The 15963-nt window shown below is 37.3% G+C and overlaps 1 protein-coding gene and 1 long non-coding RNA gene across 8 annotated transcripts in view; one reads left to right on the plus strand and one right to left on the minus strand.

Annotated features, from left to right (window-relative positions):
• The window catches only part of PRKAG2 (protein kinase AMP-activated non-catalytic subunit gamma 2), a 239108-nt gene that overhangs the window by 43816 nt on the left and 179329 nt on the right, over window positions 1–15963 (minus strand). For 5 of the 7 annotated variants that reach the window (XR_004256951.1, XR_004256950.1, XM_032236945.1 and 2 more), the window contains 2 exons: window positions 9973–10039; window positions 9260–9319 (listed from right to left, as the gene is read on the minus strand). Coding sequence is in view for 5 of the 7 variants with exons in the window: in XM_032236945.1 (XP_032092836.1) it covers window positions 9260–9319; window positions 9973–10039 (127 nt within the window). In the remaining 2 variants the exon portion in view is untranslated. The remainder of the gene's footprint in view (window positions 1–9259; window positions 9320–9972; window positions 10040–15963) is intronic. The other 2 variants (XM_032236944.1, XM_032236947.1) reach the window with 1 other exon arrangement.
• On the plus strand, window positions 10046–14354 carry LOC116522190. Its single transcript, XR_004256952.1, has 3 exons — window positions 10046–10418; window positions 11385–11474; window positions 13333–14354. It is a non-coding gene; the product is annotated as an uncharacterized LOC116522190 (long non-coding RNA).

The raw sequence follows: 15963 nt of genomic DNA on the forward strand, positions 1-15963 counted from the left end.
TTGGCCAAAACAGTCTGCAGTAGCTGGATCCTCTTGACTCAAAGGGTAAGCTTGTTTAGCTTGTGCCTTTCAGTAATCCAAACATTAAGGTTACCAGTTTGTAAACAATATTGGGTTCTACCACCACTGTTTGGACTTGGGCCTGTAAGTTTATCACTGGCACTTCCTTTTTCCTGTTGTGGTGAGAGAAGGATGGCATTCCATCTTCCTCCCTCCACCCTCCTTCCTGGGAACTTTTTTCCAAATACGGCTTAATGATGAGATCTCTGAGAGTTGCTCTACACTATTTCTTTCTGCCTCTGACCTCTTTTTTCTTCATTCTTTGTAGCCTCAGTGGCCATGCTCAGGGCCATGTTGGGGTCCTAGACTGAGAAGCTGCTGCATTATTTGCAGAGTTGTATTTCCTAGGCTATTCCTCAACTATTGTTCAGGAGCTACAGCCAGTTCCAGCATAATAATAGTATATGGTATTGCTCTTCTGACAGTGAATCTCACCCACCATCAACCCCAAAGGAATTAATCCTAGTTTCTGGTCTAGGCTGGCCCTCTAATTTCACTGGTATCTATTATCATGGTCAACTTAGAAACAGTCTGCATCTTTATTTGAAGCAAATCTTTAATCCAATGACCTGGCCAAGTTCTGCATTAAGTATTGTATTATTCCCTCCCACCGCGCATTTTTATGACAATGCTCAGAATTTTAATTTAAACGGTTCTCATATTTTGCAAATATTTTACAAGGTAAAGATCCTACTGAATTAAATTCACTTCCTGATGAGCATACTCATTTCTGTGTACTTATGCTTAATGTAATATGGAAGTGATGTATTATGGCCTTCTTCAATACTTTTCTGTTTCCCAGTTAAGATTATACAGGTAATCCTCAATTTATGACAAGTGAGCCCAAATTTTATTTTGGTAAGCAAAACAGTTGTTAAATGAGTTTTGTCCCATTTTATGACCTTTCCTGCTACAGTTATTAGGTGAAGTTAACTATGTCTTCAATGGTTTTGCTTCTTAGAAGGTCGCAAAAAGTGATCACATAACCCCGGAACACTGCAACCAATATAATACATGTCAGTTGCCAATCATCCGAATTTTCATTGTGGCCATGGGGATGTTGTAATGGTCATAAGCATGAAAACACTCATAAATCACTTTTTTTCTCTGCAAACTACATGGACAAGTTATCAGTTTCCCTGCATTAGAGAAATAATTTTCTTCAAGATTATTTTTTACTTCACAATTTAACCAGCAACTCTGGTTTCTCTTGGTTATCTTCCATTCAAATACCAATCCGATTCAACCTTCTTAAGTAATTTTGGCTATTGTTTTGCTCTACTACATCCTATCACAGGTTTGGATCAAATCAAAAGGGAAGCATATAACCTAAATAGGAAATAATTGAAGTCCAAACAATATTTAAAAGTTTTATCTACAAAAATAACAGATTAAGCTGTACCACTTCAACATAGACATGGAAAAGTTCCATTAAAAAAAAACATTTCCCAATAATAAATGCTTATGAGATTTTGTTTGTCATGTGTGCAGGAAAGATTGCAAATGGCAATTGTGAGATCATGGGATGGTGCAAAGCCATAATTTTGAGAACTAGTATAAGTCTCCTAATTCAAATTTAAAAGGTTTCTGGAAAAATGGTCATTAGCCAAGAATACTTGTATATATATGTAAGAATTTGTATCAAAACTTGTCATAATGAATCAAGTGCCTTTTCAGCTAATAAAAAGCTCTAAGATGATCCTTCCCTCTCTCCTTCCAGCCATAAACAGTAACGAAACAGAACGAACATGGAATGACTATAAAGACACATGACATGCAACCATGCAAACTCTTATTATGTATAATGTGTAGGTATGCATACATGTATGAAGTTACAGTGGACTTGTCTGGGATACTTAAAATCCAGTTCTGTAATTTTTGTAACTCCCTCAAAGACACAACTGCATATTAGATGCTCAGCATTCGGTTTGCTTTTATAACCATTTGCAGGATCGTGACTGCCTTTTACAATGGTTTTGCCAAAAGCGAGCATTTGCTTCTGGTTTTTGGCAAAACTATCCCATAGCAAACCATTGGGTTAATGATCACTGCAAAAAAGGTTGTTAAATCATGCTGGTCATGTGGGTATCCCATTTTATAATCAACACAACCACATGTTGGTTATAAATGGATGGCATTATGATTGTAAGTTGAAGAAGCAAACCCAAAGGTTCAAGTACACATTAGGCGAAACCTGGCTCAAAAACAGTAACTATGAGTGAGTCCCTGGAATCCTAGTGGATGATAATTTAAATATGAGCCAGCAGCCAAAAAAACCAATGCAATCCTTCGTTCTATAAACAGAAGCACAGAATCAAAATCACGTAAAGTGTTAGTATTGCTTCATAAAACCTTAATAAGACTGCACCTGGAATACTGCATCCAGTTTTGGTCACCGCATTACAAAAAATATGTTGAGATTTTGGGAAAAGTACAGAGAAGAGCAATTACTAGGATGATTAAAGGCCTGGAGACTAAAACATATGAAGAACAGTTGTAGGAACTGGATATGACTAGTCTAGAGAAGTTCAAATTATTTGGGAGTACAGGTAGTCAATCAGAATAGAGCTGGAAAGGACCTTGGAGGTCTTCTTGTCCAACACCCTGCATTTAGATCCTAAAAAGTTGGCTTCTATGTATCCGAATGTACAGCCTAAATGTTGGAGGTGTGGTTCTCTCGATGCTACATATTATCATATATGGTGGACCTGCCAAAAGGTTAAGGCATTTTGGATAAAAATATGGTGGGTCATGCAAAATGTTTTTAAAAGAAGGATAAAGTTTAGTCCTCAGTTATTTTTACTAGGTATATGTACTGACTTTACAGTGGTAGAGACCAATTTGATTCTGCACCTGATAACTGCAGCAAGACTGTTGGTGGCGCAATATTGGAAGAAGGAAGACTTGCCTACAATTCAAGAATGGACATTGAAAGTAACAAACTTAGCTGAAATGGCTAAAATATCGGCATATCTCAAAGATCATTCAAATGAGAGATATAAACGAGACTGGAAAAAATGGATTGACTATATACAAATAAATATGGGACTAAGAAATTCCAGTTAGCCTATGCTTAAGATCAGAAATGATTTAAACTGTTAAAAGTCAGTTCAGTAAGAAGAAGCTAAGGTCAATCTAGAATGTCATTAATTTCTTTATTTCTTTTTTTTCAATAGATTTTAGACTGTGTTAGTTAAAAATCCATACCGTGTACGGGTTCTGGGAAGTCGGGGGGGGGGAAGGAGGAGGGGGTGTGGGGGGGTGGAGGGAGGGAGGGGTACACACAACAAAAAAAATTGTACTTCAATGTCTTAATGATTGACAAATGATGACATATTTGTGTTTTTTTTAAAGAAAAATAAAAAAGTTCTGTTAAAAAAAAAAAAAAAAAAAGCAGGCGACACTATACAATTTGAGTCAAGTGACTGTCCAGTCCAGTGTTGGAGCACCCACAACTTCTGAAGGCAAGCTATTCCACTGGCTAATTTTCTTCACTATTAGAAAGATTTAGCTTGCTTCTCTCTTTGATTAGTTTCCATCCATTGTTCCTTGTCCTGCATTCTGGTGCTTTGGAGAATAGGTTGATCCCCCCTCTCCTTTGTGGCAGCCCCTTAGAATGAAACACTGCTATCATGTCACCCCTAGTCCTTCTTTTTTCTCCTATTTATCTATTATACAAAGACTGTACATAATGTTTTTCAACCTTAGCATCTTGTCCATGTTGGTTCCCTAGCCAGAGGAAGGGAGCAGCTCATGAAAACTTGTGTGTTCTAATAACATTTGTTATTTGGAAAATGTGCTACCAGAGACCCTCTGATCTTTTGCTAACATGGTCTAACCTGTTCCTCCCCTTACAGGATCACATTATAAAAATATAGGAAATGAATAAATTTATAATATCTTATAAATTGATTTCTGGAATAATGAGTGATAGAAAAAGAAACAGGTCTGATTTCACTTAAGGATTTATAGCCCAATTTTTACATGACGAAACTACATTCAACTTACCTTCAACAATTTATTCCATTTTATCTGCATCGTTTTGAACAAAAGAAATGATATCCAGTAACAAACCTGTGTGGTCTTTGCTTACAAATTTAGAAAAGGAAACCTCAAAGAATAAATGCTATTTTATATACTACTAACTGTTCCTTGTTCTTAAAAGTGTCCGGAAGAGAAATGGATATAAGCCAACAGTGCAGCAAAGTTAGTTACTCAAGACAGATTAAAACAGAAAGCTCAAGGAATGCTGTAAAATTACTCATTTTGATCATTATTTTAGTTAAAAACAGAATAAAAATGTAATGAAATTAGTCCCTTTCCTTAATCATACCATTGTTATATCATTAAATCATTTTTTATTGTTACCTAACAATTTTAAAATGGTTCTTATACTTTGCAAATCACTGGGACGATAATTCCACCCCTCCCCCCCATGAGAAGGCAGTGTGATATATTAAAATATAGGAATTTTAATATCATCAAAATAAATGAGGTGAATTTCAGATTTCTCTAAATTAGGTATCATTATGCGCAAAATATAATGCAATTAGAAAATAGGGCACATTTTTAAATGCATTGTTCACTGTATTTAATACAGTTAAATTCAGGAAGCTTATGGGCTCTGCTTTCCAATTGACTAAAAAACGGCCTGATTACTGCATTTTTTCGTGGGAGATATGGAATGAAAGGACTCTGCCTGTGCACAACAGTTCTGTTATTTCCAAGCAGCAGGCTTTTATCTCTGTAACTCACATATCATTTTTATGATTTCTACTCTTAACCTTTTAACTATTCTCCCCTTTATGATCTCTCAAATGTCACTGTGTCAGTTTTAGAATCACGGAAATTAGTGGCAAACCTTTTCTGAAGAAAGCATAACATGGTATTCTGCTTAAGGTGTTCATAGGGACAAATTTCATACCCTCCGCTATATAAATCAAATGGTCAAGTTGATCTCCCTGATGTTAGAGATGCAAAAATAGGATAAAATATCTCTCAACCCCACACAATTTTAGAATATGACCCTCAGTGTTTCAACACAAACCTAGTGTAGCACTGAAGCCAATTGAAGTTGCACAGCCCCAACAGAGGTAGCTATAAACACCAACTGACCTTTGCATGTCAGTCCACTTTATCAAGAAGAACTGTTATGGAAAGTGGAATTTATTATTGGTAAGACTGTCTTTTCAATGTGGTGCCTTCCCATTGTGTATGTGCAAGCTGAGAAGGTATGAAGATTTGCTTCTGCTGTGAGAAATTAAGAAGGTAGGGATCAAAACAGAGGTAAGGCTCTATCATAGGAGCCTGCCCTCAGTCATAGGAAATCAATTCTTTCTTGTGACTAGCTTGCCCACATTTTTAGTTTTCCAAAAGGTTGTAAAAGTCATGCTGCTCTTTGGGCATTTCAGTTAAATGGGGCCACTAATACTATAATCTGTTTTTTAATGTTATCTTTTACTGCTGAAGCTGAATTGCTGAGTGTTGGTTTTGTGTTTTGTATCATTGTGAGTTATCCAAAATCTGTGACTGAGCTGGAGAAGGACATAAATGCTAGAAAATGAATAGATAAATTTCCCTAAACCTGAATCCAGCACTTTAAAAAAAACCACCAGCAAATTTTCCCAAATTTTTAAAAAAGCCTGAAATGGTTCTATGAAAAAATTATAATTGGAAGACACTTATTTAATGGAAAATACTATAGTCAATTTCTAAAATAAAATTTGGAAATGGCAAAAGTTGAGGGAATGTCTCTCTATTCACTGAAAATAATTACCCTTAACCAGTGGGAATTAGAATGACAAACAGATTTTCAGCAAAAGTACATAAAGACTTGGATTCTACCAATATCCCTTTTTTAACACACTTATATCAAATTTAAATGAGACAACAAAACACCAAATTCCTTGTATTTTTCTGTTGGCTTTTCAGGCCAAGGTCCATATAGTATACTTTATATCAATATAATCATTTAATGAATACTCTATAATATTCTAAATTATTTCAAAATGCAGCAACTACAATAATTTTACTGTTTGTAAAGCAATAATCTAAATTAAGATTTAAAATGTCTAGCTTCTCAGAAAATGTAATTTATAAAAGCAAACACCTGCCTCAATTAATAGACTTATTGCCCACTGGAGTGTGACATCTATAGTCATCCCACAGTGAGATCTGTGTACAACTTCCTCAAGTAAGCAGCAGTCAACCAACATCAGAAATAGCTTTCAGGTGGTGGTCTAGGAACCAAATGTACTTAAATTAATTTTAGCACAGGGAATTTCTAAAGTTCCTTTAGAAATTTTGCTTATTTATCCAAAGCAGTTTCACTGTGCCCAGTAGGTCCTTACTCCTTACTGTTAATTTAGGAATGTAATTTCATAATTTACTTTGCAATTTAAAAGATTCCTTATTAAACAAGCAGTTGGATGAAGTGGAAAAAGAAAATAACTCTGATTTATAGTTGTGTTTCTGACCATTATTTATCACTTTTGGGGCTTAAAATGTTTCAAAGGAAAATAGAAAATAAATCCTTTGTTAAATGAACTAATAAAAAGTTAGGCGTAAGAGTGTGTGTGTGTGTGTGTGTGTGTGTGTGTAATCCAGTAAATTAACTAGCTTTATCCAAAGAAAACCTTCTGAAGTCTCCAGAGTTTCAAATAATGTATGTTTTGTTTAAATAAATCTTGCATGTTACATATTTAAGAGATTTCAATTATTTATATCTTATTTCAAAGATCATATTATTTGTATTAAATTTCACTGATTACTACAAACAGCCCTATACTAAATTTATGTTTATCCTAACTTTAACACATATATTTCAAAGTAAAAACAGATTTTTAGACTGTGCATACAGGAATGTAGCTTCTACATTATAAGACAAGTTTTGTTTTTGAGAACAGCAAGTATATCATTCACTACCCATGTTGATCTCTTGTCTCGTAAACTCCAGGTAGGATTACTGCAATGCATTATTCATGAGGTTGGATCTTCAAATCATGCAGACTTTTAATGATATATCTTTATTAAGTCTATTATATCAACTCTTATGGAATTAGATGGCTAATATTTGTTACTAAGAAAATTCATGCATTAAAGTTTGAGTTTCAGCATTAATGCTCTGAATAATTTGCTATCCAAATAAGTTACAAAGTACCTACCCCTATTTTATCTTTCCCAGTTATTTTACAAAAAGACTCTTAAGAAATAAAATATACAGTTATAAAATAGGTCAGTAGGACCGTACAAATCAATTGCAACTGATTTGTTTATAAATTCATCAATGATGAATGGATGAATGTTAATTAGTGTATACAACTGGTTGTAGTTAAATTAATGATCTACAACCAGTTGTATACAATTAATTAACATTCTAACTTTCCAATATGACTCTCCCACCTCATGCTTTCAAATAATTTAAAACAACTCAGTGTTTGAGTCCACACATTATGCTAAGCTAGTGTTTGCGTTAACCTTGATTTGCTGAATCAGTCCCAATGGCTGAAAGAACCACACATCATGCTAACCCATGGTAAAAGACATTGTGTCTTAGTATGAAATGTGATCTAAGCCTTCACCTCTTTACTTCTCCAATCTGGTAAACAATGTTTAACTGGACCATATAAAAGAATCAATACTTTTAAAAAAAGATATTCCAATATAACATGTTTGATGCAACTGAACACTTCCTTATACACTATACTTTGGCCACCTAATGAGAAGGAGGGACTCACTGGAGAAGAGCTTAATGCCGAGAAAGATAGAGGGCAAAAGAAGGAGGGGACGACAGAGAATGAGGTGGCTGGATGGAGTCACCGAAGCAGTAGGCATGAGCTTAAATGGACTCCAGGGATGGACAGGAAGGCCTGGAGGAACGTTGTCCATGGGGTTGCGATGGGTCAGACACAACTTTGCAAATAACAACAATGCCTACACAAAGTATAGAGAAAAAACCTTGTATATCAGATGATTTAATACACTGGCTCTCAATTCAGAGCATTGCATGTCATTAGAGGATAATAGCAATCTGTTACATCTGACACTCAATATTAGAAATGTTTTACTTTTTTAAAAAATAATTTTGATTCAATAATTTTGTCTCATCTTGTCCCAAAAAGTCATCTTGCCATAGAAGATCTGAATGCAGAAGATGATCTAGCAACTGCATGAAGCAAATTGCCTCTTTTTATGGGAGAGTGAGGACATTGGTTTAAAGTACATTCAAGAAAAAAGGCCTATTCACTATGAGGATTTATGGAGAGGAAACACTTTTAGAGGGTTACAGTAAACCCAAGGCATAAAACATACTTATTCTATGAAAGTAGGTCTGTTTCAGGGGACTTGGGGAACAACTAAGGAGTGAGAGGTATAAATTCTGCATCCAGGTTTGTTTAATTATCTCTTCCTCATTATAGTACAGTACACAATTATTCTACCTTTGTCCAGTCTCAGTTTTTTTTTCACATTACTTCAGAAAATTGACACAACTGCACACTAAAAGGAACAGTGTTCTTCTTATCATCATATCCCTCAAAGACAAATTGCTTAAGGAATTAAAAGGGCTTTTAGCAAGTTAAATTAATGCCACAGAAAACAGTTAACAGTTTTTAACCAAGAGTACTGTTCAACCAAGATAGTTAATTAGTCAATGACTAGCATAAAAACCCCAGAAGCAGTAAACAAATCAGATGAGGTCTAAAAAACCTGTGATTTTTTTTTAAAAAAATTGAATAAGATGAAATAGAATGGAATATAAAAAAGTTAAATAGTATGAAAATAATTTCTTCATAATGTCCCCACTCCATGATTTGAACATCTTACACCTATTTAAGAAATTACTGCAGATGGAAACTTAGCAGCTGGTAGGTTTACATGCTTTACAGTTTGCAATATAGTGCTTGACTTACAGCTATTCATTTAGCAACTCTTTAAAGTTATAATGACACTGTAAAAAGTGACTTATGACTGGTCTTTGTATTTATGATCATTGCAGCATTTCCATGGTCATCTGAGCAAAATCTGGGTACTTGGCAACAGCATCTATTTATGGTGGTGGTTGGCATCCTGGAGTTATGCAATTTGTGATCTTCCTAGCAGGCTTTTAAGCAGCAAAGTCAATGGCTGTATTTGTGTAAAGACTGTGTGGTTCATTTAATAACTATAGCAAAAAAAAATCATAAAATTGGGTGTGACTCACAACTGCCTTGCTTAGCAACAGAAATTCTGTTCCCAATGGTGGTTGCTAGTTGAATTCTACCTGTATTAGATGGGAAGTGATATAGAACTATAAGATGCACCCTTGTGGTCACAATTATATTTTTTTCATTGTCCCCTTTATACAATATACATGAAGATACATCTTTAACTCCACCTAACAACCACCTTTTATCAGCACATTCACTGATCTCTTCTCCCCAGAGCAATTCAAATTCCAACCCAACATCTGGTCCCTTGAGCCAGAATACCATTGAAATTAGGGGCTTCTTGGGAAGCCCACCGAAACTCACGAGTGTGCTTACAACGGGAAAACTGATGGATGGTACTGTACGCAGACATCCGCCTGCACCATTCCGACCACCTGCTCTATGACAGACCCTCAAAATCGTCCAGCTTCAGAGCGGGCAGGGGTGGGTGGGTGAGGACCACTTCACCAGATTTTCCCCAACAGAATTACACCTGATGCGACAGATGTAAGACGGGAGTGGGTGGGTGGGTGGACCCAGCCTTACCTCCGGATCTCCCCTTCCATCCTAACGGGGCATAATTATTAAAGACCACAATAACCATAGTGGGCGGCCCATCTGCCAGTAGCCCCCCTCCTCACGTCCGCGTATCTCAATCACCTTGTGACCCGCTTTCTCCCCCCACCCCCATATTTCCCCATCCCCACCGCAGCCCAGGAGGGCTTACCTTCATCCTCGAGCTCCAGTTTCTCCAGCATCCTTTCGGAAGCGGCCGGGGAGTGAGGCGGCCCTGCCTGCAGGAGGGCGGGGAGGGAGACACAAGAGAGAGACGGCGGAATCAGCGGCATCTAGGCTCAGGACTCAACGGACCCGCCGCGGCATTCCCGGCAGGAGCCCACGCGAGGCGGGGTGAGGCGAGGAGGCGGCGGCGAGGGCTCGATGGACGGGCGCTCCAGGAAGGGGAATGGGCGAGGGGAGGAGCCCGGGCATCACGGAGGGAGGGAGGGAGCCAGGCGGGCTTCCCCGCCTTCCCCCACCGGTTCTATCCCCCGGCCTTCCCGCCAGGCCTGGGCGGGCAGGCAGGCTGGCTGGCTGCGTCTCCATCTCCCTCAACATCGGAGGCGCCCTCCGCGGAGTGGCGGTTGGAGCTTAACGGATCCCGAGAGAACGTTGGTGCGTTTGAAATTCCACCTCCAGACACCCCCCTCCTCTTTCTCGCCCTCCCCTCCTGAGTGGAACATTCCAGCCGGGCCCCGCTTGGCTTGCACCTTGGAGGGGGGGAGGGCAGCTACCACCTTCAAAGGAGGGGAGGGGACGCTTCTTAATGCCAGTCAGCCAAGCCAGCTAAAAGCCCCGTTTTGCCTTCGCTTTCAGAGCAGGCGGAAGGTCCTCCCCTAAAACACTCACCTTTGCTGGGATGGGAATAGAGGCCCCAGGCATTGCCCGTTCTCTTCTCCCCCGCCCCGCTTCCCCTCCCCATCAGCTGACGTTGGTATTGTCTATGTCCATTCACCTGCCTGGAGGGAAGAGTTTGCAACGTTGCAAAAACTGTCTTATAGAAAGGGGCCTTAATTTTACTAGAATAATTCCATTTATTCCTACAGGCCAGGATGTGCAAGCAGGTTTAACAGATTGGTCAGTTGTCCTAACAGTATAGCAGAGGATATGTGGGACCTATGTATTACTTTGCTGCTGCTGCTGTTTACACAAATACATCATTTCTATAGCACCTGTTGCTTTATAAGTGCCTGAGCTCCCAGGTTTAGTGATAACCTCAATGGATGTATCTGTACAATACCTGAAACCCAATGTCAACAGCTCAACTTACAACTTACGAACCAAGACAGCACAGTATACAGCCCTAGTTGGCAGCAAAGAATTTTATTTTTCCTTATGACTGATGCCAACCTGCAGTCTGGATTTTTGAAATCCAGAACTGTCATTCCTGCAAATAAGAAAAGAACTGCATCATACTGCTTTAATCATCTTTCTTTCTCATTTTCACTGAATAGGAATAATAACATTTTATCTTTCAATGGTTCTTAAAGCATCCACATATATCTGTTTTTAAGCACCCAAACTAAGTTCCTAGACATTACTTATTTTAGTTTTTAATACTTAAATCTACTTTTTTTTCAGATTGAGGTTCCCAGAGTGAGTGACACATCATTAAAAACAATCCCTGACTTTAGATTCACCTGGTACTGAACAACATTGGATACTTTCCAGGTATTTCTACCCACTCATTAATTTTTATTTTTCATGCAACAAAGATATGTTGCCTTTTATCTACCTGGGTTTATGGTATCCATTGTTTCCTTTTCTTCCTGCCAAATCACTGCCAAATTCTAAGTATCTCTAATAGCACTAAAGGACTTCTAAAGGTAGACACCACAGCAATTTGATACTTAGTAATTAAGAATCCCTACAGTTCCCTTGGCAGAATTTTTCTAAAAGTAGTTTGTCCCTGTCTATTTCTTCCCAATGGCTGAGAGAAAGGAACTGGCTTAAAAACCAGATGACAGCTTCAAGTCTAAGGCAGGATTACAACCCATTATTTCCAAACAGATATCTTAACCACTACACCCAATCTGTTCAAATCTACAGTTTATAAATACTGCATATTATTTACACATTATTTAATTCTGAATAGTCAATGAACTGACATGGGTAAAGAAAAGGTCTTAGCCTTAAGGAAAATCTGTACAAAAACAAACTTGTTATATAAAGAAAACAGAACATCTCATTTCAAATAAATAAACCTTATAATTTGCTTTAAAACTAAAAGCTGCATCCATTCTTTTTACAAATCTATTAATGCTATGTTTTCAAGCTTCAGTATTTTCAAATCGGGTTTTATATAAAATGGAATTAAGTGCTGACCAATTTCTGAGGAAACTGCCCAATAGGGTGGTGTTTCTGAGCTACTACACTTACTTGCTAAAATCTAAGATTCTGCCCAAATTTAATCCAAGTTGAATTTGCCATTCTTTCAATACAGTACTAGCTATATTTCAATACATGCCCCAAATATAGATAACCTGTGCCCTGTTGAGAGAGATATTTCTTGACAAGATTACACAACTCCTTCAAAATGGCATTATTCTAAAATACTGAGAAAAGGTACTTAAATAAATTAATCTGTTTGAAGTGGTTCAAAAAAATTTGCCCTATGATGCAATAGTTCACCCACTGAATGGTTACAAATATGAGAGTTTTAGGAGTACATAGATATTTCATACAAAGCATGCTTATCCAGAATTTTAGCATCTGTAAAGAGAGAGATAATCTGTATGTTGATATCGTGTCACTGGCACTATATCTACCACTTCATCTTTTGACTTAATAGGTAATATACACACAAAGGCTGGATTCAGTTATTTCACTACGCTATGGTTTTCAACCTTGCCAAGTTTTAAGATGTGTGGATTTCAACGCCTGAAATTCCCAGCCAGCAAGGGTTTAAAGTTGCCAATGTTGAAAAACATTGCACTGAGCTATGCCTTGACTAAGCCAGCACACTTGAGATTTGTACAAAATACCCCAATGTGTGTATTTACTAAGCTAAAGCTAAGTAAACTACCCTGTGGCTTATCACAATTTTTGAAAATGTTTTACTTATTTCAAAAAATAGTACTTAATACTTTTATATCCTAAAAGTACTGATGACTAATTCTAAAACACATTAAGATATTTAAGTGCTGCTCAAAATTATTAATAAATCATGGATATCATTAAGAAATTAATCTTATTTTAACCTTATTTAAAACTTTCATCAGCCTCCTGAATCATATAAAACTCATCCATTTCCGGATTCTCCATAAATATTTTCCCCTATTCAATTTTAACTTCTTCTACTTTATATATTCCATTAAAACCGAACAATTGTTGAAGAATCAAAAAAAATATCTTTCTTTGCATACCAGTAATTCTAATAAATGTTCCTTGTAAGAAATTCAGAGCATTTGTTTTAAAGTTAAGTTTTATACAGGTAGCCCTTATGATTATTTATTTAATGAAATGAAGTTACAATGATGCTGAAAAAAGTGACTTACAGTCAGTCTGTCTTCATTCTTAAAACCTACAGCATCCCTCTGACCACACGATCAAAATTTAGATGCTTGGCAATCGATATGAATTTACAAAGGTTGCAGTGTCTTCGGTCTTGTGATCACCATTTGCTACTTTGCAAGGCGGCTTCCAACAAGCAAAGTCAATAAGAAAAGCCAGATTCACAATGACTGAATGGAAAAAGAAGGATGTAAATTCATGTGTGTCTCATTTAATTACTGCACCGCTTCGTGATGGAAGCTCGTCCCAATTGTAGCCATGTCAAAGATTACTCATGCATTGACAGTTTTTCATTATTAAAATGCCTCCCTATTATTTGATTAATATGCAAAAGAGTGTCTGATTCTATTTTCCTGTCATTGTTTCTTTGCTCCTGCTTATTTTTATTATCAGTCTCTCCGTCATGTTTGAAAATGCAATCCTAAAATGATTCCCATCAAAATAGGTTGATGCAATGGCACTGTGGGCATGTGAGTGAATCAACACCAAAAGAGACAGACTTTCAATTGCACAGGTTGTGGCCACTGCCTTGAGTTTGCAGAATATCAGAGCTATAAACAAATCCCGATGAAAGCCTACTCAACCAATGGCAATCTTTATTTAAGCATCAGCACCACCAGTCCACTCAGTAATATTTACTTTGAAGTAATCTGTCTCCTTCCGATACTTGATATTTTAGTTCCATTGTGCTGCCAGCATTGAATTATCGGAGTTATAATTATAATCTAAAACATCTGGAGAATATTAGGCTGCATACCCCCTCTAGCACTTTGATTCATGAAAGTGGATTTTTTTCCAGGTCATAACAAAATGTCTTTAGAGATACAAGAAATCAGTTGATTGCCTGGTCAATCTTTTTTTCCCCAAGAACAAAGGGAAGTCTATTTATATTCACTATGTTATTTTGTAGTTTCTTCATGCAGATAACTAATAATCACTGTATGTAACTCTCATAACATTATAAACCTGATTTGTCAATAATGGCTTTGCAACAATAAAAACTAATCCTGGATTAAGTGGACTTCATTGATAATGTGACTGTCCAGTTATACCTGTGTAATTTGTTCATTTTTAACAATATTAATTCACTGTGATTACATTATTTAGCCAGATTCTTTTTAATTTTTCCTTACTGTTGGACTGTAAGGAAGTTTGTTTTTTGCAAGGCTTAAAGCCCCTGAACCTCAGTGGCAACATTTGTATACTCAAAATCTGTTTCCTCTTTGCTCCTATGCTGGGTGGCAACTGACACAATAGCAGTTTACCAACCTCCTTGAATGCAGAACATAGTGCTTTCAAATGAGCCACCATGCGAAGAATACAAATCTTGAAGGATTCCTACCCATGAGATTTCAACTGCTTTAATTCAACCAGTCTCCAATTAAAACACACATGAAAATCTTAATTAAATGTACTTATTTTCACTTATCAGAACTTAAGCACGGGTGTTCAGATGCAGCCTTGCCATTCTGAAAGGTTGCATGGATAGAAGAAGGAACTTAAAAGAACTCTTTGGCCGATTTGGCCATTTTTATTTATAGGCACCAATTTTCAAATGGTTGCAGTTGTTTGTCCTTCTACCTTGCAATACAGGCTTTGCTTTTCCTAAGCTATCTAAGATCCACCAGCTGGAACCACCAGGAACAAAATTGGGCAGGTCTCAGTTTAGCACAGACCAGAAATTTATTGCTAAGGTTTTTAATTATTTCACATGAAAAAACTCCCTCCTGGCTTTCTCCCAGATTCTCAGTTCCAAGTTGAGTTTGAAACGACATGGGCTCCTTGCTATTTTTAAACAAAATGGTAAAGAAATGGTGGATGACTTGCAAGTCATCCAGATACTGATACTGTTTCATATCTGGCCACCCCTTTTACAGAGGGGCTCCACAATTCTCAGACACTGTAACAAACTCCTGTTGGGCTACAGGAAAGATGTTTTTAAAGGACCACTCAGCGGCAGAGCTCACAGAATGGAAGCAGCCGGGGCAAATTTTTTTAAAAATTAGAATGTAAACTAGTTACAATACAGGTAGTCTTCGATTTATGACCATAATTGAGCGAGAAATTATAGTTGTAAATCATGCTGGTTGTTAAGTGTATCACCATGTGGTTGCGCCCAATGTTACAATGTTTTCTGCTGCAGTCATTCAGTAAATCGCTATAGTCATTAGGCAAATGCTGCTGTCATTAACCAAACCCCTTGTCTACGCGAGCATTCTTTTGCCAGAAATTAAGCACTGATTTTCAGCAAAAGAGGTAAATTGTGATCACGTGGCTATAGCTGTAAATGTAGGTTGACTGCCAAGTTCCAAAATCTGATCATATGTCTGGAGGAGAATAGACCAGCCATCATGGGCCCCAAGAGTGGCAGGGTGGGGGGGAGGACATAGCCCAATCTAGAAACTTTAGATCTGGGTTGTAAGTAACTGTGGGGTCGTTCATCATAACTTTGAACAATCAGTCATAAGTTGAAGATTATCTTGTACCTATTTTTTTAATTCTTACAAACATCTCCCTCATGGTGAGAACTCTTAGATGTCTATCCTGCACTTTAGAAAAACATTTAAATGTCAAGCAGTGGCTAAGTCCAAGAAACCAAGGCTTAGCAACGGTATCCCAATCAAGGAACTGTCAACTTAAATAATCA

The sequence above is a fragment of the Thamnophis elegans genome, chromosome Z, assembly GCF_009769535.1.
Source record: "Thamnophis elegans isolate rThaEle1 chromosome Z, rThaEle1.pri, whole genome shotgun sequence".
In the NCBI taxonomy this organism is placed as follows: Eukaryota; Metazoa; Chordata; class Lepidosauria; order Squamata; family Colubridae; genus Thamnophis; species Thamnophis elegans.